The sequence below is a fragment of the Phocoena phocoena genome, chromosome 3, assembly GCF_963924675.1.
Source record: "Phocoena phocoena chromosome 3, mPhoPho1.1, whole genome shotgun sequence".
In the NCBI taxonomy this organism is placed as follows: Eukaryota; Metazoa; Chordata; class Mammalia; order Artiodactyla; family Phocoenidae; genus Phocoena; species Phocoena phocoena.
This window is the reverse complement of record NC_089221.1, coordinates 159,738,979-159,764,619: the sequence shown is the minus strand read 5'-3', so window position 1 is coordinate 159,764,619 and position 25,641 is coordinate 159,738,979. Positions and strand designations below refer to the sequence as shown.

At 48.0% G+C, this 25,641-nt stretch overlaps 2 protein-coding genes across 3 annotated transcripts in view; both read left to right on the top strand.

Annotated features, from left to right (window-relative positions):
- The window catches only part of AKAP8L (A-kinase anchoring protein 8 like), a 29,795-nt gene extending 23,931 nt beyond the window's left edge, over positions 1-5,864 (top strand). For both annotated transcript variants that reach the window (XM_065874088.1, XM_065874089.1), the window contains exons 13-14: positions 5,260-5,355; positions 5,477-5,864. In XM_065874088.1, coding sequence (XP_065730160.1) covers positions 5,260-5,355; positions 5,477-5,794 — 414 coding nt within the window. In that variant the 3' untranslated portion in view covers positions 5,795-5,864. The remainder of the gene's footprint in view (positions 1-5,259; positions 5,356-5,476) is intronic.
- A 391-nt stretch (positions 5,865-6,255) lies between these two features.
- On the top strand, positions 6,256-22,617 carry AKAP8 (A-kinase anchoring protein 8). Its single transcript, XM_065874440.1, has 15 exons — positions 6,256-6,274; positions 8,853-8,891; positions 10,314-10,346; positions 10,873-11,149; positions 11,598-12,081; positions 12,588-12,717; positions 12,960-13,006; positions 14,378-14,411; positions 16,345-16,432; positions 18,195-18,336; positions 18,706-18,799; positions 19,241-19,371; positions 20,543-20,638; positions 22,114-22,426; positions 22,475-22,617. Exons 1-15 carry the CDS (start codon positions 6,256-6,258, stop codon positions 22,615-22,617), a joined length of 2,070 nt encoding a protein of 689 aa, XP_065730512.1.
- The last annotated feature ends 3,024 nt before the right edge of the window (positions 22,618-25,641 follow it).

Here is a 25,641-nt window from a genome sequence, read left to right as displayed (position 1 = left end):
TCTTGTTCCTGATCTTGGTAGGGGAGGAAGCATCGGTCTTTGACCATTAAGTATGATGTTAGCTGTGGATTTTTCATAGGTGCCCTTTTTCTGGTTGCTGAATTCCCTTCTGTTCGTATCTTGTTGAGTGTTTTTATTCTGGAAGGATATTGGATTTTGTCAAATGCTTTTTCTGCATTTATTGAGATGCTCATGTGGCTTTTGTTTTTTATTCTATTGGTATGGTATATTACATTAACTTGGGTTGTTAAGCCACGCTTGGTGTTCCTGGGAAAAATCCTACTTGGTCGTGGTGTATAATATTTTTATATGTTGTTGGATTGGCTTTGCTGATGTTTTGTTGAGAATTTTTGCATCTGTACTCATAAGAGATAATTCATCTGTGTTTTTTTGTGATGTCTTTGGTTTGGGTATCAAAGTAATACTGGCCTCAAAAAATGAGTTGGGAAGTTTTCCCTCCTTTTGTTTGGAAGTATGTGAAGAATTGGTATTAAATTGGTAGAATTTGCCCCTGAAGCCATCTGGACCTGGGCTTTTCTTTGTGGGTAGCTGCTTTTTTTTCATTGCTAATTCTATTTCTTTACTTGTTATTGGTCTATTTAGATTTTCTGTTTCTTCTTCTTTCTTTGGCTGCGCCACGCATCTTTCAGGACCTTACTTCTGGGCCAGGGATTGAACCTGGGCTCCAGCAGTGAAGATGCCGAGTGGTCCTAACCACTGGAACACCAGGGAACTCCCTCTATTTCTTCTTGAGTCAGTTTCAGTAGTTTGTGTCTTTCTAGAAATATGTCTGTTTCATCTATTATCCAATTTATCAGCACACATTTATTTCTAGTGTTCCATTATAATCCTTTTTATTTCTGTAATGTCAGTAGTCCCCTTCTTTTTTGCGGTTCCCTGGCCTCTCACCGCTGTGGCCTCTCCCACCGCGGAGCACAGGCTCCAGACGCGCAGGCCCAGCGGCCACAGCTCACGGGCCCAGCCACTCCGCGGCATGTGGGATCCTCCCGGACCGGGGCACGAACCCACATCCCCTGCATCGGCAGACAGACCCCCAACCACTGCGCCACCAGGGAAGCCCCCGCTTCTTTCATTTTTGACTGGTAATTTGAGTCTTGTTTTTTTCTTGGTCAGTCTTGTTAAGGTTTGTTAATTTTGTTGATCTTTAAAAAGAACAAACTTATGGCTTTATTGATTTTTTTTTCCTCTTCTGTTTTTCTGTCCTCTGCTTCATTAATTTCTACTCTAATATTCTGCTTGCATAGGTTTTTTCTATTTTAATGTAGGCATTTATAGCTATAATTTTTTCTCTGAGTACTGCTTTCACTGTATCCCATAACTTTTGGCATGTCACGTCCTCATTTTCATTCATCTCAGGTTATTTTCTAATTTCCCTCTGATTTCTTTTTCTTAGACCCACTAGTTATTCAGCAGTGTGTCATTTAATTTTCACATATTTCTGAATTTCCCAAATTCCTTTCTGTTACTGATTTCTAATTTTATTCAATGTGGTCAGAGAATATACATTCTATTATTTCAGTCCTTTTAATTTACTGAAGTTTGTTCTATGGCCTATGCTGTGCCTTGTGCATTTGAAAAGAATGGATTTTCTGCTCTTGCTGTGTGGAGTGTTCTATAGATACCTGTTATGCTTGTTTGGTTTTATAGTGTTGTTCAAGCCTTTTATTTCCTTGTTGGTCTTCTGCCAAGTTGTTCTATGCATTATTGACAGTGGGATATCAGCTATTGTTGAATTGTCTGTTTCTCCCTTTATTTCTGTCGGTTTTTGTCTTATGTATTTTGGTGCTCTGTTGTTAGGTGCATCTATACTTACAATTGTTATATCCTCCTGATGGAGTGACCCTTTATCCTTATAAAATGTCCCTTTCTGTCTTAGTACCATTTTTTAACACTCTATTTTGTCTGCTATTAGTATAGCCAGTTCATTTTTCTTATGGTTGATGATTGTGTATCTTTTCCCATCCTTTTCATTTCTATTTATTGAATCTATTGGATCTAAAGTGTATCTCCTATGAATAGCATATAATTTGATCTTGTTTTTCTATCCAGTTTGACAGTCTCTGCCTTTTGACTGGATTGTTTAATTCATTCACATTTAACATTATTGTTGATATTATTAGATTTACATCATTCTTCTATTCACGCTTTACTGCTTTCTTTGTATTAAGTATTTCTTTAGTATAACATTTAATTTTCTTTAATGGTTTTTTTGCACTGCATTTTGGGGCATTATTTTCCTAGTGGTTTCTCTAGGCCTTACCTTGTACATACTAAGTTTTTAAGTTTTCCTTTAGATACAGTAACTTAATTTCAGTGAGATTAAGTTACTCCTATGTACCTCTCTACATAGGAGGTTTTTGTTATGTAAAGTAGTACCTCTGTATGTGGTACAAACCCAGTAATGTAATACAATGTAGTTATTACTTTATATAATTTGTCTTTTAAGGAAGCTGACAGAAGAAAGGAGAGCAGTTACATATTTCTAGTTTTTGTTATATTGGCCTTCTTATTGCTCATTACTGGTTCTCTTCATTTGAATTCTTCCTGTGGATTGAAGTTACCATCTACAGTCATTTCCTTATTAGCCCAATAAAATTTTACTCCCCCAACCTTCTTTGTGCCATTATTGGCAAATATATTACATTTCTCTGTTACAGGCCAAACAATACAATTATTTATATGTATTTAGAACTATATATATTTTTAATACTTAAATATATGTATAGTTTTATACAACTCCTTTTTAAACCAGTTGAGAAGACAGGAAAACATATTGCATTTGTAGTGTTTTTTGTAATTACATAATTACCTTTATTGTTCTTTCATGTGGATTTGCATTATTGTCTGGGATCACTTCCTTTCTGCTTGAAGAACCTCCTTTGGTATTTCTTATAAGGTCTGCTAGTATGTGGTATGTGGTTGTTGTAGCAAAAATCTAAAAACATTGTAAGTGTGCCTCAGTTGGGAAACATTCTGGTGTGTCCATCCGTGCACCTAAAGGGAGGAGGATAATGTATTGGCGAGTGAGAATAGTATCCTAATTGTGCATCTTTTTTTTTTTCCGTTCATAAAACTTTTTTTCCACTTAACATGAACTTAATACACGTGTTCTTAACAATTATGCTTGAATTGTTCATGAAAATCTCATAAGACATTAAAAAAGCCATCATCTCAAGTTCCATGTTAACTATTGTTACAGCACGTGCATGTTAGTCAAGCATCAAAAATCACAAAAGCAAAAAAAAACTTAAGAAAAAATTAAATATATGGGGTTTTTTTGTTTTACTACTGTGCTTGATATACGTGAAGTACTGGATATCAAGCAATTCATTTTTTTTTTAATTTTTAATTATTTATTTTTGGCTGTGTTGGGTCTTCGTTGCTGCACGCGGGCTTTCTCTAGTTGCGGCGAGCAGGGGCTGCTCTTCGTTGCCATGCGTGGGCTTCTCATTGCAGTGGCTTCTTTTGTTGTGGAGCACAGGCTCTAGGCTCATGGGCTTCGGTAGTTGTGGCTCACGGGCTCTAGAGCACAGGCTCAGTAGTTGGGGCGCATGGGCTTAGTTGCTCCGCGGCATGTGGGATCTTCCCAGACCAGGGCTCAAACCCATGTCCCCTGCATTGGCAGGTGTATTCTTAACCACTGTGCCACCAGGGAAGCCCAAGCGATTCATTTTTACTGCATCTTGTACATTCGTTCTTAAGTTGCCTAAAACATTTAAATGCAAATATAATGAGTGTAGCAAAAATACTGAAAGCAAACAGCAGGTAACTTTATAAATAATGGAATGTGAACCGTTTTTGCTCTTATCCAGAGTAAATTGGGTCACATCTAAAGGAACGCTTCTGTAGCTGTAGTCAGCAGTGTGCACATTGAGACTGGGTGTTCTGCAGATAACACATAGTTTAACGTGTAATATCCATGGGATATCTATTTCTACTACAGCCTTGTAAGTGTGCCAAACCTTAAAGTACCCACAACTACATCTGTGACTGGAACCAGTTAGCCCTTTTATTCCCCACAAGGACAAAACAATATGTAGGCAGTTTTCTTTTGTGTATCTTTAACTTGTTTCATTTTCAGCATGCATGAGGGCTATTAATATTTTCCCCAAGTAGTAGAGAAAAATATGTAAGGAAAAAAAGATGAAGGTGGGGAAAGGGAGTAGAAACAGAAAGTGAGATGATTTTCTGAAATGTGATAATAGAGTGGCTAGGGTAGAGTAGAGGTCCTGGAGATCAACTTCCCCACCCCTCCAAAAATAGCTTTACCTGTTTTTCCTGTTTATGGCTTTATACTTGCATTACCATTACTTGCATTAATGATGGAAGTAAGCGTTGCCTTCATTCTCACCACCGAGAAAATGATGTAGCATTTTGGTATAAATCCTCCCAGAGGGAAAGGCTCTGACATGCTGTGCACACTGTCCCTGAGCCCTACTTTAAGGACCGCATGGTGTTCTTTTCAATGTTTGATTTACTTAACCACTTCTCCACTGAAGAACATTAAGGTGCTTTCCAATTTTTCACTACTGCAATCAATGTGCATGCATGTTTCCAATTTTAAACTTAGGCTAGATGCTGGGAAGGAATTACTGAGAAATTTTTACTTTTGATATATTCTCTCAAACTGTTTTCCAGAAAATAAACACTTGAGCCTCTCACCAACAGAGTATAAGTGTCTCTTTTCAACCTTTACATTAGCGGGTATAATTCTTCCTCCTGGGAATCCTATGGATTAAAAGGATGTATATCATTAAAATACACGGTTTGACATTCGTATTCCTGCTTTTATATCCTCCCTGTTTATCCTAAAGAGTTCCATGCATTTTAGGGCATTTGCCCCCTTGTTAGGTGTTGCACATTTGGTTTTTAGTAGGTTTTTTTATTTGTTCGCTGCTTATAATTTTTAAGTAAGCAAATCAGATTTCAGCAGTACAGCTGTAAAGACATATGTCTGTAATCAGTTACATACAGTAAGTATGGTATGGAAAGATGGAGCATTTGAGCAAAGATCAAATCGGGTCGTGGCTCCATGCTTGTAGAGTGGACCCACGCTTGTACCCAAGGGTGTGCTTACAGAACTACGCAGTCTGGTAGTATTCATTGGCGGTGCTGGGCCCCGAGGTGGAGGTGGAGAGGTGTGCGGGTGTGAGTGGTCTCTGCCCGATCCGGCGGGGTGGGGTGGGGAGTTTTGGATACCGGGGGCAGCCTCTGCAGCCCTGCCTGCCTTGCCCGTAGCTCATGATGGAGCAGTCTAAGAAGTCCTCGCTCATGGTGGCTCGCAGCATCCTCAACAACAAGCTAATCAGCAAGAAGCTGGAGCGCTATCTGAAGGTGAGCTGCACGTCCCTGGCATGCTGGCCCCGGCCCCGGCCCCAGCCCCAGCCCCTGGTCCTGGTCCCGGCCCCAGCCCCGCGGGTCCTCCCTTTCTTCAGTATGGCGCCCCTCTCCGCAGGGCGAGAACCCTTTCACCGACAGCCCGGAGGAGGAGAAGGAACAGGAGGAGGCCGAGGGCGGTGCCCTGGATGAGGGGGCGCTGGTCGAAGCGGCAGGGGTCGCGGAGGGTGCAGAGGGCGCGCCGGCGCAGCCCCCAGTGCCCCCGGAGCCGGCCCCCGGGGCCGCATCCCCGCCCCCACCGCCGCCCCCCGAGGAAGACGAAGAGGCGGCCGTGCCCCTACTGGGCGGTGCGCTGGAGCGCCAGATCCGAGGCATCCCGGGCCTGGACGTGGAGGCTGATGACGACGACGAGGAGGGCGGGGGGGGCGCTCCATGACCCGGGCCCGGGGCGGGCGGGGCCCGCGTGGCCGAGGCTGCAAGCCGAGTCTAATAAAGTTCTTCCCATCTTACCTCTTCCTCTTTTGTCTATGTGCGGCGCGGTCCCCGTGGGCGTGTGTCGGCACCTAGCCGCTGGGCTGTGTGTGCCTGCGGGTGGGGCCTGGGAAGGGTGGGTTGCGCCTGCGCACTGGCGGGGAGGAGAAGCGATACGCCTGCGAGCAGCAAGGCACCGCGGTCCGGACCAAAACTCCCAGAGTGCTGTGAACACCGATCCACAACAACCGGAAGGCCAGCTGGGGTGGTAAGGGCGGTCCCGCTGTGAACTCCAGCCAATGGTAGCCCGTGGAAGGGGTGACACATGCGTCTGGTCTACCAGTAGAGGACGGCGGGAAGTGCGTTGAGCGCATGCGTCCTGTGGTGGCTTAGAAAAAGGAGCTGCTGGCGGGCCGAGCTGAAGACATGGAGCAGGGCTACGGAGGTTAGTGTGGGCAACTCAGTGCGGGGTGGGACCGGCAGGTGGTGCCCGGGCGGCAGGGCCACCGCCACGCAGAGGGCTGCGGGCCGGGGACTACACCCGAGCGCGGTTACCGCAGTCCGGCCCTGCGGCGAGGCGACAGGGGCGCGCGCGCGCAGCTTATTGGATCTCGGCCCCGTCGCTCCCGGGGCGCTGCGTGCGGATTGGCCGACAGGGCCTGAGGAAGTTGGCAGATTTCGGCGTGCCGACGTTGCGGCGGGCTTCGGGGGGCGCCTCAGGCGGTTGGGGCAGTTTCATTTCCTTAACCCCGGCGGGGTTGGCCGGGCCCTGCGGATCCTCGCCGCTAGCAGGCTTGCTGTCCCTTTTGGAAGACGCCACAAAATGGCGGCGCCGGGGGGCGGAGCTATGGCGCGAGTTTGTGGGGCGCGGGGTCTTCGGCCGGGGGCCGAGGTGGAACCGCTGCCTCTTTTCGGGCCGTCGGGCCTGTCCGGGGACCTGCGGGGCTTGGCTGGGGCCTCCGCGCGGCACACGTGACCTGGGACGCCGGTCCCGGAAGCCGTATGGACCCCGCCAGGCCCACGGTGCAGAGCAGTGGGGCCTAGTGCGGCCTCTGCAGTGGTTAGCCTCACTGGGCGTCTACCGCGGACCTAGCTCGTGCAGATCGGGGACGACACATTTAAGGGTCAGATGCGGGGTATCTTGGTCAAAGCTTGGAAACACGATGAGCTCTGGGGTCGTGACAGATTGGGGGCTTTCCTTAAGGCAGTCCTTTGTGGTGGCCTGGAAACGCCAGAGGGGCTGTGTGAGAGGGAACGTGCCCTTAAGCACTTGGGTTTCAGGGCCTGCGGCAGGACAGACCTTCTCGGGCGATCTGCTCTCAGTCTTTGGAATCTGAGCCGCCTGGGAGGCCTTTGCTCTATGCTGGGAGGCCTTTGCTCTATGCTGGGAGGCCTTTGCTCTATGCTGGAAGCCGCGTTTGCCCGCAGGGAACAGTTGGAATATGCAGGGTTGGGCTTGACCCGGCGCAGATCCCTATTCAGGTATATGAGGTTCGAGAAGCAAGCGATCTGATCATGGCTGCCGCAGCGAAGGCGCATGTTTTGAAAGGTGGCAGCATTAGCAGGAGGCCAGCAGCAGGAATTGCAGAGAAGCAGAGAGGTCCTGAGGTGCATGGTGTGCTTGTGGCTCTACCTGGTACTCCTGTCTTTTCTGCAGTGTGACTGGATCTCACTCTTCTTTACCTGCCTCCCTACCAGAGTTTTCAGCTAGTAGTAATTCTGCTTTATGCATGCCCTTAGCTTGGAGAGGTCACACACACACACAGACACACACACACGCCCATCTTCCTACTTACTGAAAACCTTTTCAGACTCAGTTTAGATGCAGAGGCCTCCCTGAATCCTTCTGTAGCTTTTCCATCTAGAGCTATTTCCTAAGATTTGTTGAGGCTTAAGAGTTACTCTTTGGCCATAGGAGGCACCTCGATCTGGGTCCAGGTCCTTGTTCTCCTCAGCTCCATGTTCTTGGGCAAGTGACTTATCCTCTGGAGTCTCTGTGTACGACGGAGTAAGTAGTACCTATCTCAAGGGTCATTGTGAGGTTATGTGAATACCACATGCTCCTTAGTTAGACCAGTGCCCCACAGTTGGTCAGTTGCTGTTAGAATCACTGCCTTTCTGCTGCACAGATGTGGAAAGCTGTGTGACGTGGGGAGGTCGTAACCTTCAGCAGGGTGACTTTGGATCAAGTCCCCTAACCTCTGAGCCTTAGCTCCCACAACATCTCTGAATGTCATTCTCTGAACGTCACAACTAATGTGTGCTGAGTGCCCGTCGTGTGTTGGCATACAGTAGGCACTCAGTGGTTTGGGTTGTCCTGGTAGGAGAGAAAGGATGTATTTGAGAGAGAGGAGGCTTTGTAAAGGTGAAGTCGTTTGACAGGTATGAATGGTTGCCCGTGCCCAGCTCTGTGCCAGGCTCCAGGGACACAGATGAAGCAGGGCTAGACAGATGCTACCATGGGAATGTCTGGAGGGGCAGAGGGAGCCACCACAGAGAGGAGTGCAGTCTGATGCCTCAGGGCCAGGCTGAAGCCCTGGGACTTAAAGGCCCAGCGGAGCAGTGGACGGTTCAGAGTCACACAGAAGCGAGGCCTAGAGAGGCACAGCTGTTGTCTCCAGATTTTCGAAGTTTGTTCTCAGTTGTGGGATACTTATGGCTGCTTGGGGTGGGGGCGGGGGACTGTGTCCTAATGATGAGCTAGCTGGTGGCTGGTTCTGTGTCTTCCTCAGCTGCGGGTTGAGGCTTAGGTCAAGGTCCCTCATCGGGCAATGGACAGAACTGTCCCGGAAGCCCATCCACCTCCTCTCTTTTCTGCTTTGACCTCAGGCAGGTGGAGTGTGATAGTGCAACACCCAGCTGTGGGATGACTTTTAAGGAGACATTGTTGTGGTTGTGCTGCCTTCTTGGAAGGCTGGCACTGAGCTCCTTCAAGGAGATTCTTTTATGTTCCTCAGAGCATCTCAGAAGCACTTGTTCTCTGGTATGACACATATGACCCTAACTCACAGATCTGTTCACAGGCTATGGGGCATGGAGTGCTGGACCTACCAACACCCAGGGTAAGTGGGATGGACCTGCTTTTCAGGGAGGCATGGGCTACCCACCCCCCAGCACCAGCATGGCATAGCTGGGACCAAGAAACCTTTTTTGTAAAGGGCCGGATAGTAAATTTGGGGGCGCTTTGCAGGCTACGTGGTCTCTGTAGTGCAAAAGCCACCACAGACAGTTTATAAACAAGTAGGTAGGCCTGTGTGCCGATAATATTTACTTAAAGACACTGGAATTTGCACATCGTATGATTTTCATGTGTTGCGGAATAGTCTTTCTTTTAACAGCTTTTGTTGTTTAATTCTAAGTAAATAGCCGAGGGTATAACGAAAGGTTTTTATAATTAATAGACTTTATTTTTTAGTAGCTTTAGATTTATAGGATTGAGCAGATAGTGCATAGAATCCCATACACTCCCCCTACCTTCACCCCAGTACAGTTCCCTTATATGTTACAATTTATAAGCCAATGTTGATGTATCGTTATTAACTGTAGCCTAGAGTTTATATTAACGTTAACTCTGTTAAACAGTTCTGTGAGTTTTGACAAATGTGTAAATGATGTGTCTTTTGTCAAAATTCGTATGTTATGAAGTATTCTTTAGATTTTGTTTTTTTTTTCTTTCCTGACCATTTAAAAACATAAAACCCATTCTTAGCTTGCAGGCCCTACAAAAACTGGGCTATGGACTAGGTTTGGCCCGTTTGCTGACCCTGCTTGTGAGTCTATATCATGGTGCTAAGTGTGTTTGAAGTACCAGAACGTGCTTTTTGGCGGGCGAGGTTTTCTTCTTTTTGCCAGCATCTGTTCCAGGGGATGGGATACGGGTTTACTTTGTTCTCTGAGCCTGGAGCTTGGCCCTAGCACCACTGGGAGCAGGGTGACTTTTCTGCCCATCACTGAGTTTCGCAGGAGAAGGTCTGTGTAATTCAGGCACATGACGACCCCTTGCTCATTTGAGTTAGAGACATGATTTTCCACCAGTGCACTCCCCGTGCTGTTGGCAGTGCCTTAGTTCTGGCTCCTGGTGAGAACTGGCACTTTAGAAGGGCTCTCTACCTAGGGACCTGGCCTGGGCGGCCTCTTGGCTGGTGGCCCACGCTGGACAAGCTTCCTGGAAAAGGGCTGCTGTGTCCTTTCTGTTGCCCTAATGGAGGAGATCAGGCTTGCTTAGGAGAGAAGCCCTGACTGTGCTCCGCTGAGTGCTCTGTAGGAAACGAGTTTTACAGCTAGTGGACTGCAGCCTTTCCTGGCCATAATGGGCAGCCAAGGGTGCCTCCTGGAGCACTGACATAGCCACCCTCAGCCCTGGCCTGTGCATAGTGGATGAGGTGATAACTGTTCTTCAGCACCCGGCTGTGGTGGGGGCAGGGGATGTGTCTCAGATGCCTTTGTTTTGCAAACAAAACTCGTATGTTTTTGTTTCTTCTAAGGTGCATATGGAACTGGTGTGGCCAGTTGGCAAGGTAGGCCCTTCTGGGGGTCCATGGGTGGGTGAGTGGGCCTCCGATCAGCTACCTAGAGAGGCTGGGGTGCAGGGATCCCCACCTCCACTCCTAGATGTGCTCACAGCTGTTGTGAAGGCTCAACAGACTGGGCCTGAGGTGTTGAGGAGGGCTGGGGGGCAGGCCTCCAGGGGAACTTGCTGGATATGGGGGGTGGGGAGAGTTGTGGTTGTATTCTGGGAGCAGCAGCTGTTTGGTGGGTCCGTCAGTAGTCCCAACTGCTGGCTCCTGGGCTCTCGCTTTGGATGAGAAGCAAGTCTTAGGATTTGGTATAGAAAACCCACTGCTCAGAGTTGAGGCCGTGCCCCTGCCCTCCTCCTGCTGCCTCTTGGCAGATGACTTATGCAGTGTTGGGGTAATGCCAGAAGCACTTGGACCCATGACCCTTTTCCTTCTCCGTGGGCAGTGGGTGCTCCTCCCCAGACTTGTCCACCATGGGCTGGCCTTGTGGCTGCTGAGATCTGATTGTTTTTCTTCCCTCTGTCAGGTTATGAAAACTACAATTATTATGGTGCCCAGAACACCAGCGTCACCACAGGAGCAACCTACAGCTACGGCCCAGCCTCATGGGAGGCCACCAAGGCCAGTGATGGCCTGGCACCTGGGGGCCCCGCCATGCATATGGCTTCTTATGGCCCAGAGCCGTGCACCGACAATTCCGACTCCCTCATTGCCAAGATCAACCAGCGTTTGGACATGATGTCCAAGGAAGGAGGCAGGGGCGGGAGCAGCGGCAGTGGGGAGGGCATGCAGGACCGGGAGAGGTGATTATAGACCTGAGCCCTTCCCGGGGGATCCCGCATGCCCAGCTTTGTGTAGACGGGAGTGGGCACCTGCTCTTCCAGGGAGGGCTCTTCCCCAGCTCCCTCCTGAGTGTAGGATAGATAAATTGAGCCATTGTTGGGGCCGAGGTATGTAATAGGACTTGCTGGTTTCTTGAGTGGTGGGGCTTAGGGCATGACTGTTAGCTAAACTGTGCCAGACTCCTTATTTCTGTATCAGGCGCCTAGCAGACTCTCCCCATTCCTGTGGCCAGGGCTTCATGCCCCTTTTCAACAGTGTTTGAAAGGGATTTTGGTCTGTTTATTTTCTGAGCATTTAGGAGGGATGCGTGGTGGTGTGGCTTTGCTGTTCTGAATATAGGGAAGTCAGCTTTGCAGGAGGCGTTGAGGTGCCCGGACAGTGTGGTGATGGGTTGTGCTTTCTTTGCAGCTCCTTCCGCTTCCAGTCGTTCGAGTCCTATGATTCCAGGCCTTGCCTGCCCGAGCACAATCCTTACCGCCCCAGCTACAGCTATGACTATGACTTTGACCTGGGGCCTGACCGCAACGGTGGCTTTGGTGGTCAGTACAGTGACTGCCGGGACCCAGGCCGTGAGCGGGGCTCCCTCGATGACTTCATGCGGGGCCGAGGCCAGGGCCGCTTCCAGGACCGCAGCAACCCCGGCACCTTTATGCGCAGCGACCCCTTCATGCCACCTGCAGCCTCTTCTGAGCCTCTTTCTGCTCCATGGACGGAAATGAACTATGTGGGTGGGCGGGGCCTGGGAGGCCCCTCCGCCAGCAGGCCTCCACCTTCCCTCTTCTCCCAGTCCATGGCCCCTGACTTTGGCGTGATGGGCATGCAGGGGGCAGGTGGTTATGACAGCTCTGTGCCCTACGGATGTGGCCGGTCACAGACCCGGATGAGAGATCGGGTATGCCCTTGCCAAGTTCTCATCTGCCTTATTTGCTTTTCCTTTTAAATAGCTTTGTCTGTAAGATTCACTCATATTTTAAAATGCACTTCAACTTTTAGTAAAAACGTACAGAATTGTGCATCCTTCACCACCACGTAATTTTGGAGCGTTTCCGTCATCCCAGAAAGAAACCTCTGTTATTAGCAGTCATTCCCCGTTCTCTCCCCCAGCCCCTGGCAGCCACTAATGTACTTTCTGTCTCCGTAGATTTGTTTTTTTCTGGACGTTTCATATGAATGCAGTCATATAATACTTGGCCTTTTGTGTCTGGGTTCTTTCACTCAGCATAAAATTTTTGTGTTTTGGTTGGGGTGGGGGCGTCCAACCATGTTGTATTTCTTTGCTTTCTGAAAAGACCTTTTCTGTCCTTGTTCTCTGATCTTACAACCTCTTTGTTCTTCATTTCTCTGGGGTTTGTTAACCGTCCGAGTAAGCAACGCATTGGAATATGCTTTTGTCTGTAGCCTAGGCGGAGAGAGTTCGATCGCTGCGGCCCAGATAGCTTGGGCAGGAAACGGAAGCAGTTGCAGATTTACGATGAGCCAGACACCAAACAAGCCCGGGCTGACAGTGAAGGAGATTTTTCTGAAAACGGTATGCCCTGGGGCCAGTAGGCCCCGCTGTGTATGAGTCAGTTGCATGCTTGGTGTTCTGCCTGCTTGTCTGGACAGGGGACACACAGGAACTCAAGGGCTGTGTGTGTCACCTGCACTCTCAAAATCCCCACTGTAGTCAGGACAAGCGCAGTCACTCTGGACAGTGAGTTTGGGAGGTGAAAACAGGGAGTGGGCCAGCTGCCGAGGTGCTGACTTTACCTATTCCTTTGTGTTTGGTAGATGATGGAGCTGGTGACTTCCGGTCAGGAGATGAAGAATTCAGGGGTGTAAGTTCGCCTTTACTCATCAACCTCCAGTGTCTCTAGTGTGGGATTTTTTCCTTACTTTAGTGTCTTCCTTACAAAGAGGCAGAAACAGCTGCTGTGGTAGATTCAACTCTACCTCACGAGTAGATTTTTTTTTTTTTTTTGCGGTACGCGGGCTTCTCACTGCTGTGGCCTCTCCCGTTGCGGAGCACAGGCTCCAGACGCGCAGGCTCAGCGGCCATGGCTCACGGGCCCAGCCGCTCCGCGGCATGTGGGATCCTCCCGGACCGGGGCACCAACCCGTGTCCCCTGCATCGGCAGGCGGACTCTCAACCGCTGCGCCACCAGGGAAGCCCTCATGAGTAGATTTAATAATCAGATTTGCAGCTAGGTTTCTAAGAGTTTTCCACTTGCAACAATCCTTCTTTTCTTGAAGACCTTCCCAGCCCTCTCCCCAGCCATACCTGTGTCCTCGCAGTGATGTGCCTAGCTATACACGTGGTAACTGCAGTGGCTGTGTAGGCTGAGGCTTTCAAACAAGCACCGAAGACTCATTTGCTGCCAGCTCTGCTGGTGCTGAGCTGCATCCTTGTCATTCAGCTCTCAGAACCAGTCATGGGAGATGGGTGTTGAAGGCTGGCTCTTAGCCAGGACCATGCACAAGCACCTGGGGAGCAAGCCTTCGCCACCTCCTGCAAATTCTGATCCAGGTCTGGGGTAGGGCCTGGAAATCTGGGTGTATGAAGGCTTCATCCAGGTGCTTCTGATGGTCAGACGAGTTTGAGGAAGGGGCAGGATACAGTGAATTTTCAACTTTTCTGAGGGTCTTGCTTGTTCCATGTCTAGGTTGCTTAGATCTTGAGTCTGAAAATCTCTGCATATCTGCTGATGGCTGATTTAATCTTTAGCTTAATGTCTAAGGAATGGCCTCAGTTTCAGTTTTCAGTTAGATGAGTCGTTTTTATCTATACCTGGCTTGTTAATAACGTAAACAAGTAGCTGGGAAACTTGATAAAGCCCATTTTCATTAAAGAGTACAGGAACTAGCTTCCTACAAATTGAGGTCGCTTAACACAGTTGATGGATGGGCTCTTGGTCTTCCCATGTGCAGAACCGTTCACTTGCCAGAGGTAGTTCTCTAGCTTTAGGAAGAACTAAAAGCTGGACTGTCTTTAATAAAAAAGCAAGTTAGTCATCATCACAGAATCTCAGAAGGCAACCAGGACTAGTGAGAGGACACTCAGGCTCCATCCCATGGCCCTGGAACTTGTCCTGACACATTTTGGGCGTGTTCCTGGTGGCACAGCGACCACCAGGTGGTGGCAGGGTGCTGGGCTGGTCGTGGAGAGTTCTAGAAATTCCACCTCACAGTCTGACTTTGTGCCTTTTTAGGAGGACGAATTCTTCGAATCCGGGAGGCAGAGAGGTAGGCATCACCCAGCATCTCTTTGAGCTTTCCTGTGTCTGCCCAGCTACCTTGCACGCCCTGCCTAAGGCCCAGGCGGGCTGGGTTTCTGAGCGAGCCCAGGGCCTGGGTGGAGGGGCTTGTGGCTCAGGGCAGAAGAGGGGCCATGCCTGCAAGGTGGGCCTTGGCCATGCCAGTTACCCTGAGGCTTTGTCTTGGTGTTTGGAGCAACACTTGCTGGAGACAGGTCTGTTTGCCTCACTCATTGCAGGCTGCAGAGGCAGGGGGAAACTCATCTCTGGGTGTCTGCAATAGCTCGCAGTGGTAGGGAAGGGAGAGTCTCAGAAATGCAAGAGAGAAAAGAAAAGGCGCCCTCCAGCTTGTCTTCTCTGCTCCCCCCTTGGCCAGTGCAGGTCCCTGTACTGTTTTCTCCCGGGCTTCATTCTGTCCACAGTTCCCTTGCTTGCCAGGCCAGGGCCATGCTCTCAGCCTCTGTGGTGGGGACACTGGCACGGCATGGGGCAGAGTTCAGACACCTGCCTGGGTGGGGAGCTCGGGAAGGGGGGGGACTGTCGGGACACTCAGGCCCAGATCCTCCAGAAGCAGTCACTGCTCAGCAGATCTCACCAGTTCGAGCGAGGGAAACCTAAGAGACCAAAATAAGCAGCAAGAACAGAGCAGTATTAAGCCCTTCGGGGGGACGTGGAGAAGCAGCCACTTGTTTCTTTTCCTGTTCCCATGGGTCTGTCCATAGCTGGTTTCCCCTAAGAATCACAGGCTGCCTCCTGTGTGACTCTGCTCCCATAAATTCTGAAGGCCCCTGGCTTAGATGCTCCTTCTCTCATATGTTCAGGTTCAGCCAACCCTCTGAGGTCCTCCTGCCCTGTTGATTGAGGCAGTTAACGTTTATAGCATGGGACCACAGAGAGCATTTTGCAGCTCATGCAGCGGGGTAAATGCTACAGCAAAGGTGACGTGTTTATTGCGCGCAGGTCCTGCTACCTACCCGGGATGACTTTGCTATTAAACAGCAGTAATAGTTTCAGGCAGTGACCTCTTGCCAAATATCCCACACGCCCTTTTGAGAGGCTTCTGAGCAGCGCACGCCGGTCGCCATCTTCGTGGGACAGTCTCGTGACTGGCATCAGGGGTAGGGGTTACAGTTCAGATGCTTATCCAACCTGTTTTCAGTGTCTGGCCCTGGCCCTGAGCCGCGGTGACCTGGCCTGGCCTCGCCTCACGCTGGGACTCTGGGCTGTACAGCTCTCAGAGGCGCTCCCACACTGGCCCCACGGGATGGACGGAGGACCAGTTGGTCTCTTCCCATTTTTATTTCTGGGATTGCTTCCCACATATTCTTGGGAAAGCCCTAGATTGATGGTTTTTGTGAGTGGAAGATAGAGTTTGGGCCACCAGGGATTGTCAGACCTGCTGAGGCCCTAGTTCAGAGGAGGCCAATGGGACAGTTGTCATGGTCCACCTAGAGGTGGGACGGAGGGCAGGAGAGTGGCTTGCTTTATTTTATGAGGCCTTCCAGCTGCTGCCTCTTTATCTGGGAAGAATTGCTTCTCTCTCTCCTTAAGTAACATTGGGAGAAGACCCAATTGTAGGGTGCTGGATTAGAAAAGCAAGATAGGGAAGGACACAGAGAGCAGGTGGGCCATGGTGTGAGTGGGATGGGCGGGCCATGTCCCTGGCCCATGCCAGCCTTATCAGACCATGGGGGGAGTGAGGTGACTCCCTTGGGAACTACTGAGGGTTCTCATCAAAGGCCACCCCTGTTGGGAGCCTTTGACAGCCCTTTGGTACCTCAGGGTGTCCTGCCCCCGCCATGTGTGGAGGCCGTGGCAGGGCATGGGGTATGGTGGCCGAACTGTGGCCCCCATTCAAGGCCCTGGTGCTCAGCTCATCTGCAGGCTCCTCAGAGTGTCTCGAAGGGACTTTTCTGTTGCAGGAGAGAAGGACGATGAGGATGATGAAGTGAAGAAGAGGAGGGAAAAGCAAAGGAGGAGAGACAGGATGAGAGACCGAGCAGCTGACAGGTGAGGAGGCAGGCGAGGTGGGAGGTGAGCACTGTCAAGACTCCCCTGAGCTCATCTGTCATCACTCCACAATGCAGGGGGGGGGCCTGGTTTGATCTTCTGACTCCAGGTGTATGTCAGGAAATCCAAGTCAGGTCGATGGGAGACAAAACTTGGGAAACACACTGAATCTTATTCTTGCTGGTGGGTCTGTGTGGCCTCACATTCCCAGCTGGCGGCTCTCTTGATTGCCCTCCTGCAGGGCTGTGAGGAGTTCCCTTGCCCCTTGGCTTGTGTCTGTCATCCCAGACAGGTGAAGTTCATTCAGCATACCTGCCAAGAAGGTGCTTTGGGTCCCTTGTCCAAATAAATCCAAACCACCTGTGGAGTTTGACATGACGATTACATATGTATAGTTGCTACCTTCAAGATTTTGTCTCTAAATAGAAAAAAATGCAAAAGTGCAAACCCCAAAGGGCTGTGTGCTGTGACCACACCATGCGCCTCTCCCCGTGTCTTCCTTCCACTCACAGGTGGCCACGTGAGTGCGTGGTTGATGAGGCCCATGACCACAGGTGGCTATGTCTCCATGCACAGGTTCTCTTGATGACTTGGAAGGGAACCCTGGCCCTTGAGGCTTAAATGGGGGTAGTGGTTTCCCTGTGCAAAGAAATGCTTAGCGGAAGAGCTAACAGTAGAGGCTGGAAAGCCAGGAACTGAAAAGTAGGAGTTCCAAGTGTTACACAGAATTCATTGAAATCCTTGTTTTTAAACAGATGAATAAAATGACAGCTATATTAGATCTGTTTTCATGCCACATGGGAACCGAGATGACTTTTTTATAAAGGAATCTTTAGACTGCCCTAGTGACTGAAGATCCTCAAAGAAACTTGGAGAAATTGTCATGGGGGAGGTAAAGTTGCAGCAGGGAAGTAGGAACCCTGTATTTCCTTGGTAGCTTCCTGATAGTCCTGCACATAGGGCCTGGGAGACTTCCCTCTTCACTCCTCTTTCGGGGGTATCTGCAAAGGCAAGAGTGTCTTGTGGCACTTGTCCAGAGATCAGAAGGCAGGCGTTGGGGGCCAGCAGATCTCTAAGTTGGCAGGGGAGGACTCCTGAGTGCCCCAGGGCCTGTGCTATTACACCCCAAGTGGAGCAGAGCTGAGGGAAGCAGCACCCCACTGTGGGGGTTTGAGGGTCTGTAGCGTGCTCTCCCCTTGCCGTACAGCATGCATGCATTTGGTGAGATTTTGAAAGCACACAAGAAGCCTCAGTTTTCCTTCATAGAACTTGATTGTGATGTCTTTACGTTGAGTCCCATTGGAGAATTGATCTTAGGATATGTGAGTTTTGAACTGTGTGAGGTCTTCGGGAGTTCCTCTGTTGTATTAAATGGGGTTGCTTTGTATCTTCTGAGTGGCTGTAGAAGGAGACATCTGAGAAGCTTTGAAGTTAGGTACTAGGCCCCCAGAGCAGTGGGCTGGAGACTTAGGGAGCTCACAGTTCTGAAAAGTCTCCACCTTTGGCTGTTCTCTTGTGAGCCTTTGGACCAAAAAGAGTGGTAAGGTAGTAAAGTGCTACGTGAATCATTTTCCTGAAATACTTGCAAGGTTGTACTCTCATTCTTAAGGTGGGGAAACTTGGGGTAACTGCTGCTCTGACACCCTGTGACAAGTCAGAAGACTTAATTCAGAAATTGCTTTCCCATTTCCATTTCAGTTCTAAGCAGAGATGATTTGGTTATCTGTGCATCACCGCTTTTCTTTTTGTCTTCCTTCTCCAGGATTCAGTTTGCCTGTTCCGTGTGCAAGTTTCGTAGCTTCGAAGATGAAGAAATCCAGAAGCATCTGCAAAGCAAATTTCACAAAGAGACACTGCGGTTTATAAGTACCAAATTGCCTGACAAGACGGTGGAGTTCCTCCAGGTAAATCACGCTTGGCCTCCATCACGGCATTTCCCAGTGATCCTGCAAGTGTCAGATCCCTCACAGAGAAGGGAAGGGAAATAAGAGGCCTAAACTTGGTCAAGATTTCGTTTTCCAGAATAGCAGTGTACAAGTCCCGAAGTCAGAGGGACAACTGAGAGCTCCCGTCATTGTAGTTCCCACTAATTCTGCCCATGGAGCTGCTCTGATAGCTGTCTTCCCTTCCTTGGAGCAGCTGAGATAAGGCTGTCACTGCCCCCCATGGGCTTGGCAATCACCCTTGGGGGGCTGCCTCTGGTGCAGTTGGAAAATATCCACATGTGTCACCCTCTCCTCATTTCCTTTGGTGCCATCTCACAACCTCTCTAGGAATACATTGTAAACAGGAATAAGAAAATTGAGAAGCGGCGTCAGGAACTGATGGAGAAGGAAACCGCAAAACCAAAACCAGATCCTTTCAAAGGTGAGTTGTGATCCTGGGGTGTGTGCTATTCCAAATCACAGAGCCCAGCTCGGGGTGGTTGAGCATGTGACATGAAGACAAGTGGGAGGGGCACTTAGCAGGGGAAAGAAGCCTTCAGGTGTGGCCTAATGTAGATGACACCTCCACAGGCAGCTTATTGGAGTGACATTAAGCACTCTGATGTTTTTTTCTCCTTTGTATGAAGAGAAAGGACCAGAAGAATGAGAAAAGTTAAGTATAAAGTTGCCAGGTGTAGAGGCCATTTGTCTGTCTCCATACCCCTTCTGGAGGGCAGGTGATGCCCGTCTGAGAGTCTGTCCTAACTGAATCCTTAGAGAGGGGCTACAGGGAGAAAATGTGGGCCTTGATGGGGAGTAGGTGGGAAGAAAGCATCACTTGCATGCTGTCCCCGATCCCACAAGACTTGGGCTTTGTCAACAGGGATTGGCCAGGAGCACTTCTTCAAGAAAATAGAGGCTGCTCACTGCCTGGCTTGTGACATGCTCATCCCTGCGCAGCCCCAGCTCCTCCAGCGGCACCTGCACTCTGTCGACCACAATCACAACCGCCGGGTGAGTGCCCCCCTGATGCTGGCTGGGGCAGGCAGTCCTGGCTGCTAGTGGGAGGGGTTCCGAACTTTCTGTCTCTTATGGGGAAGCTAACATCTTTAGGGGCTTTTGCCACATACCATCAAGTCCATCATTTCATCAGGTGGTTGTAAAATGCACCCCAGTTTCTATTAAAACGTGAGAAAAATGTGTTGCTTAAGATTGACTAAATCCAGTAGCTGCAGATCTCCTGGGTTGAGAATGTTCTTTGTAAACCACACGGGTAAATTCCCCAGTTGCCGAAAAACTGGATTTCTTATAAGCTGAGGCTGAGGGCCACTCAGAGCAGAATGGCCTAGGGGACCCAGGACTAAGGACTGGTTTGATCCTTACTAGCTGATGGGGCCTGAGGCTAAATGTTTAGCTCAAGGCGTTGGCAATTTTTTTTTTTTTAAAGGGTCAAATTGTAAATATTTTCAGCTTTGAAGGCCATCAGGTCTCTGCCTAACGCCTGCCTAACGCCTCAAGTCCGCTGCTGATGGGCAAAAGCAGCCACAGGCCATAAGTAAAGGAATGGGTGTGGCCACGTTTGGTCTGCGGGCTGTAGCTCGCCAAGCCCTGGTTGAGCATCTCTGTCTATCGTTGGTTTACCCTGACTACCAAATTGGAGCTACCTGCCCACCCGTCTCCTGGTATTATTAAAGATCAGCCGAAAACCACTGTTCGAATATGGGATTATCCTATGAATGTGTCAAGCTCTAGAACAGTCAAATGGTTGCAGCGTTCAGACTTTTGCTCTAGAATTTACTTGTAAAGTCAATAAAACTCAAAAAACTGAAGAAGCAGCTTGCCCTTTTCCCCTACTGAGTCCCCATAGCTTCTGATCTGTAAATGTTCTTATTTCATCCTTGCTTGTGCACGTAGTATACATCAGTCATGTGCCTGTGCTTTTGTCTTTCGAGATTATCAGACTTTTCTAAACTATTTCACAATCTCAGTTCCGGTGCCTCTCCAGTGCCTTCTTGCTTTCATTATTGGAGCCTAGCATTTGGGGACTTACCATAGTGCAGAAAGATGTTAGTTGTCTCTCTGCATAGGACTACTCTCAGAGCAGCTGAGTGTAACCAGGCTGATTTGTTCTCATGCTTCTCTATGCACGCCATTTGTAAAAGCCCATGTTTGATTCCCTTTGTAGCTGGCTGCTGAACAGTTCAAGAAAACAAGTCTCCATGTGGCTAAGAGTGTTTTGAACAACAGACATATTGTGAAGATGCTGGAAAAATACCTCAAGGTTTGTGCTCAGGAGTCCAGTAGGTGGGAAGAGCTTTTGAGATGGAGGATGAACTAACTCTGTGGGTTTGGAATTATATCCAGAGTGCAGTATTTGGCATTTCTGAGTCTTTTGAAGAATTGAGAGATGTTGGAATGTATCGGGCTTGGGATTCCACAACTGCGCACTTCCTGAGACTCACTGCTTGCCTGGGCACTCTGGAGTTTGGTCCTACTTGATTAATCTGTGTGATGGTGCTGACTCTCACCATGAGAAACCCTGACTTTCCATAAAATACCAAGCAAAACGCTGGTGAGATGCTTCAAAACAAACCAAAGTAAATGATAATTGTCCAGGTAGAAGCTAAAACAAGGTTTTGCAGGCAGAGACAACCAACAATGAGGTGGGGAACGAGGGGGAGGGAAGAGCCAGTGGTGCCATACTACGGAGTAACAGGAGCAGAGTAATAAAAGAATCCCAAAGAGGGTACCCTAGCGAGGAGTCTGGTTGGAAGAGTCTCTGGTTCCTCCTTGGGAAGCATATTTTGCTAAGTGCTCAGCCCCATGACTTCAGCGTTTAGGGCTGGGAGTTAAGATTCAGCATAACCTGACTAGGATGTGTTTGCCCTCCTCTCAGTTATTAACTGCTTCAGTGTTTGACAGTTCATTTCAACCATAAAGGGATAGAATCTAAATAACCGGTTTAAGAACCATAACTGATCAGTGTTTACTTTGTGGCTTAAACAGACTTAAAGTTCCTGGAGTCAGCTGGAGACTCAAGCTTCTAATAAGTGTCTTTGTTTTTGTTTTGGGTCCCACCTTGCGGCTTGCGGGATCTCAGTTCCCCAACCAGGGATTGAACCCTGGGCCATGGCAGTGAAAGCCCAGAATCCTATCCACTAGGCCATCGGGGGGAACTCTAAACAGCGTATTTTAAAACACGTTTTCTAATCTGCTAGTGATAATGTTTAGTTTACTTTTTCTAAACTAGACATAGTTTTAGCATATGCTCGTGAGAAATTCAGCTTCTGAGAGAGGTACACTTGGATTGAATCCTGACCGATGTTTAATGGCTGTGTGACCTGGCAAGTTAACGATCTTTAAGTCTCATATACTTCTCTGTAAAATGGGGATAACCTTCATGCCTGGGCTGAGTGCTTAATCGAAACTTACGAAAGAGCCTTAACTTCCTGTTAAAATGAGGCTTTTTTTTTTTTTTTCTTTAATTGGGTTAAGAAAGCCTAGGTCTTTTAAACCTTTCCTCACATGCTTGAATAATAAGTGCAAAATAGTACTGGTGAAGCTTTTCTGAGGTGTCTTTTCTGAGTCTGTGGGCTCTGAGCAGCTGTAGGATTGACTCACCTGGTGTGATTTAAAAGGTTTCTCTCGTTGACTCTGCCCATTATAAAAAGATTAACTCCCAGCAACCTGAGCCTCAGTCTCTCATTTGGACAGTTCTTTAGACTGCACTAACCTGTGTTTCCTCTTCTTGGCCAGGGTGAAGATCCTTTCACCAGTGAAGCCGTTGATCCAGAAATAGAAGGAGATGACAATTTAGGAGGTGAGGATAAGGAAGAGACGCCGGAGGAGGTAGCTGCCGAGGTCTTAGCTGAGGTGATTACGGCAGCAGTGAGGGCAGTAGATGGGGAAGGAGCACCTATCCCGGAAAGTAGTGAAATGCTGGTGGAAGGGGCAGGCCCTACGGACACAGCTGAGACCATTAGTGGTCCCCACCCTGGAGAGCAGCTGGAAGCGGAGGCACCCTGTGGAATGGCACCTGAGAAGGGCAACACTGAAGCAGAGGCTGGAGGTGAAGCTGCTGAGGCTGGAGGTGAAGCTGCTGAGGCTGGAGGTGAAGCTGCTGAGGCTGGAGGTGAAGTGGAAACCCTGGCAGCAGAGTCAGAAGGCACCTTGACAGTCACTGCTCCTGTCCAAGCTGCTGCAGAAGCCGAAGTGGAACAAACTGATGCAGAGTCCAAAGATGCTATTCCCACAGAATGATCCTCCTTTCCCTGTTTCAGGGGATGTGTTATATAATGCATTGTTCTTTCTTCTTTGGTTTATAAGCAGTACTAGGGTATATGATGCTGGAATACTATTTTGGTGAAGAGACCCAGCCATTTCCTTCAGAAAAGTGTACCTCACGGGCTTGTCTTAAGAGTTGCGTGGCTTTCTGCCTTGGTTTGAAGGCTGCAGAAGTTGTACATTCCCACAAGTGGCTGTGACATCTCTCTTTACACTGTAGTTGGAATAATAAAAGTTGGATAAGTAGATTTTGGTGACACTTTGCTTGTTAAATACAGCCAGTGGCTGAATGCACCACCACAACCACCAACACCCCCGCCCCCCCCCGCCCCGTATTATTTTTTGGTCTGGGAGCAGTTCAATACTAGGATATATCTTGCTTTATAAAGGATTTTTTTTTAAGTTTCATGAATTTGTTTTGGCTTCAGTTTTTGATCTCTGCTTTTGTGGTACACTGTATGGTATGTGGTCCTCCTTCACAAGATATAGCAGAATCTTGTTAACATGTGATGTTGATCCTGTCACATCACTGAACTCTCAAAGGCCTGATGAATCGGACACACCTGCACCATTAGAAGCATACCTACTTACCCCTCAAGAACGGGAACACTTTGCCTAGGGCATTGTTTCCCAATCTTCAGTCCTTGGTGAATCACCTTTACAATGTTTTACCTCATTTGTGTTCCACCTCTGCATTACTTCAGGGTTTTTTCGGTTTTGTTTTTCTTTAAATTGAGTTACTTCTACTTAAATATATTTGAAAAGAAAATTTGATGTCTCATGAATGGAAAACCAGTATAAATTGCCATACATAGATACTATCAGTGGAAAATGAATAAACATTTTATTTTAGATAAATACTGTTGCTTTGGAAGTTTCTGAATCTGTAAGAAAGAAAAGCCAGCATGTGTTAAAGGGTAGTAAGCAACAGTTATACTTTCATATAATCAAAAGAATTGAAAGATACCTTCCTTTTGAAATGATACCGCTGGGTCTGTTTTCCTATAAACCTTTGATCTGTCACATTTGGGGAAGCATTGGCCAGTGGGAAATTGTTAGGAAAGAGGTAGCAGAATACTTGATGAGCATCTGTTGTGTACCAGCTGCTAATTCATGATAAAAATTAGATATGGGCACTGCTCTCAAGGAGCCTTATTGGAGATGTGAGATGAATATTTATGAAAAAGTCAATGTTAGAACTAAAAACAAATAAACTGCTTAGTAAGAAGAAACCGGTGCCTATGAATCTTTTCTAAACATCGTTCCTTTTACTGCACAGATGTGGCTTAGTCACAGGTTATGCATGCCCTTTGAAGCTTGTTCTCTTGAGGCCAGAATGGTGGCACTGACCATCAGTAGCCTGAAAAAGGATAACAAAACTATGAAACTGCTTTTTTTTTTTTTTTTTCCTTTTTGGCCACACCACGCGGGATCTCTGTTGCCCAACCAGGGATTGAACCTGCGCCCTCAGGGGTGGAAGTGCAGAGTCTTAACCACTGGACCACCAGGGAATTCCCTTGCTTTTCTTGTAAAACTAATACAAGTCTTGCCATTGAATCTGAATTTCAATTAAGTTCTTTCACTACCACCCTCGCCCCCCCACCCCGTGTGAAATGACATGAATCATTTTATTCCTAAACTTAGGTTAAACCAGGCCCTTCCTCATTCCCCAAGATGGGGAGTCATTACTCAGGCTGCACAAAGGGGTGCCCTAATATTCCTGAGGTGACAGGAATAAGTTGCAAGCTTCCTCACTGCAAACTAATATCGGTTATTTCCCATCTGTAGGGGAGAAACCTGAGAGGGACGTTAAGTAACTTTTAGGGCCCCGCATTAAAGATGTGGGACTACCGAGGTCAATACACATGTCCATGAGACACCAATGGCCGTGAACTTTCCATAGAGCACCTTTATTACTTGAAAACAGGTTTAGAGAATTTGGCAATCTCTGCTACTGGCAAGCAAAAAAATCTTAGGAACGGCAACCTAGTTTCAACTTTGGGTAATATGGTGGGCCTATGTGATTTCTTTGGGTTTTTATGAAATACTACAGTTGCTAAAGGGGAAACAGTACAATGTAATGAGCAAAGTGCTCATTCAAGAGTACGTAATCAGTATTAGTAAATCCTCTTCACTTGGACTTTGGACCATAAAGAAATCACTTCTGCTGGAAGTGATCCTTGCTCACCAGAAGTGCAGCTGGTGGTGATAGACACAGTAGAGTTGAAGTAGAATTTTAGCACTAACAGTAGAAGAGCCTTTTAGCATTGGGCCACTTCCTTTATCTTGTATAAGGACACTGTGAGGCCTATGAGGCTTAGTTGGTATGTACCTCCTCTCAAAAACACTGTGGTTGAGCATATACTTTTTATATATATATATGAAATAGGAATTCAGTTTGGGGGACAATATGAATATGGTGGGGTAGGGGGCAATCTATCCATTCTCACAGAGTTGGTTATCAGAATTAAGTGAGATAATAAATACTTGGCACTACTGAAAAAGTGGTTTCTAAGCTCAACGGTTTGGGGTTTTTTTTTCCTAAGAGGTAAAATTCAAGTAACAAAATGGGCCATTAACCATTTTAAAGCAGACAATGCCATGGCATTTGGTACACTCACAAAGTTGTGCAACCATCACCTGTAACTGGTTCCAAGACATTTCCCTCACCCTTAAAGGAAACTCCTCACCCATCAATAGTCACTTCCCACTCCTCCTCTCCAGTCTCCTGACAACCACTGATCTGCCTTCTGTCTCTGGATTTATCAATTCTGGTGGTTTCATATAAAGGAAACCTACACATGACATTTTCAGTCTGGCTTCTTCACTAAGCATAATGTTTTTGAGGTTCCTCCATGTTGTAGCCTATATCAATACTTCATTCCTTTATATGGCTGACTATTCCATTGTATATATATACTACGACATTTATTTATCCAGTTATCCAATAATAGACATTTGAGTTGTTTCTACCTTCTGACTATTACGAATTGTGCTTCT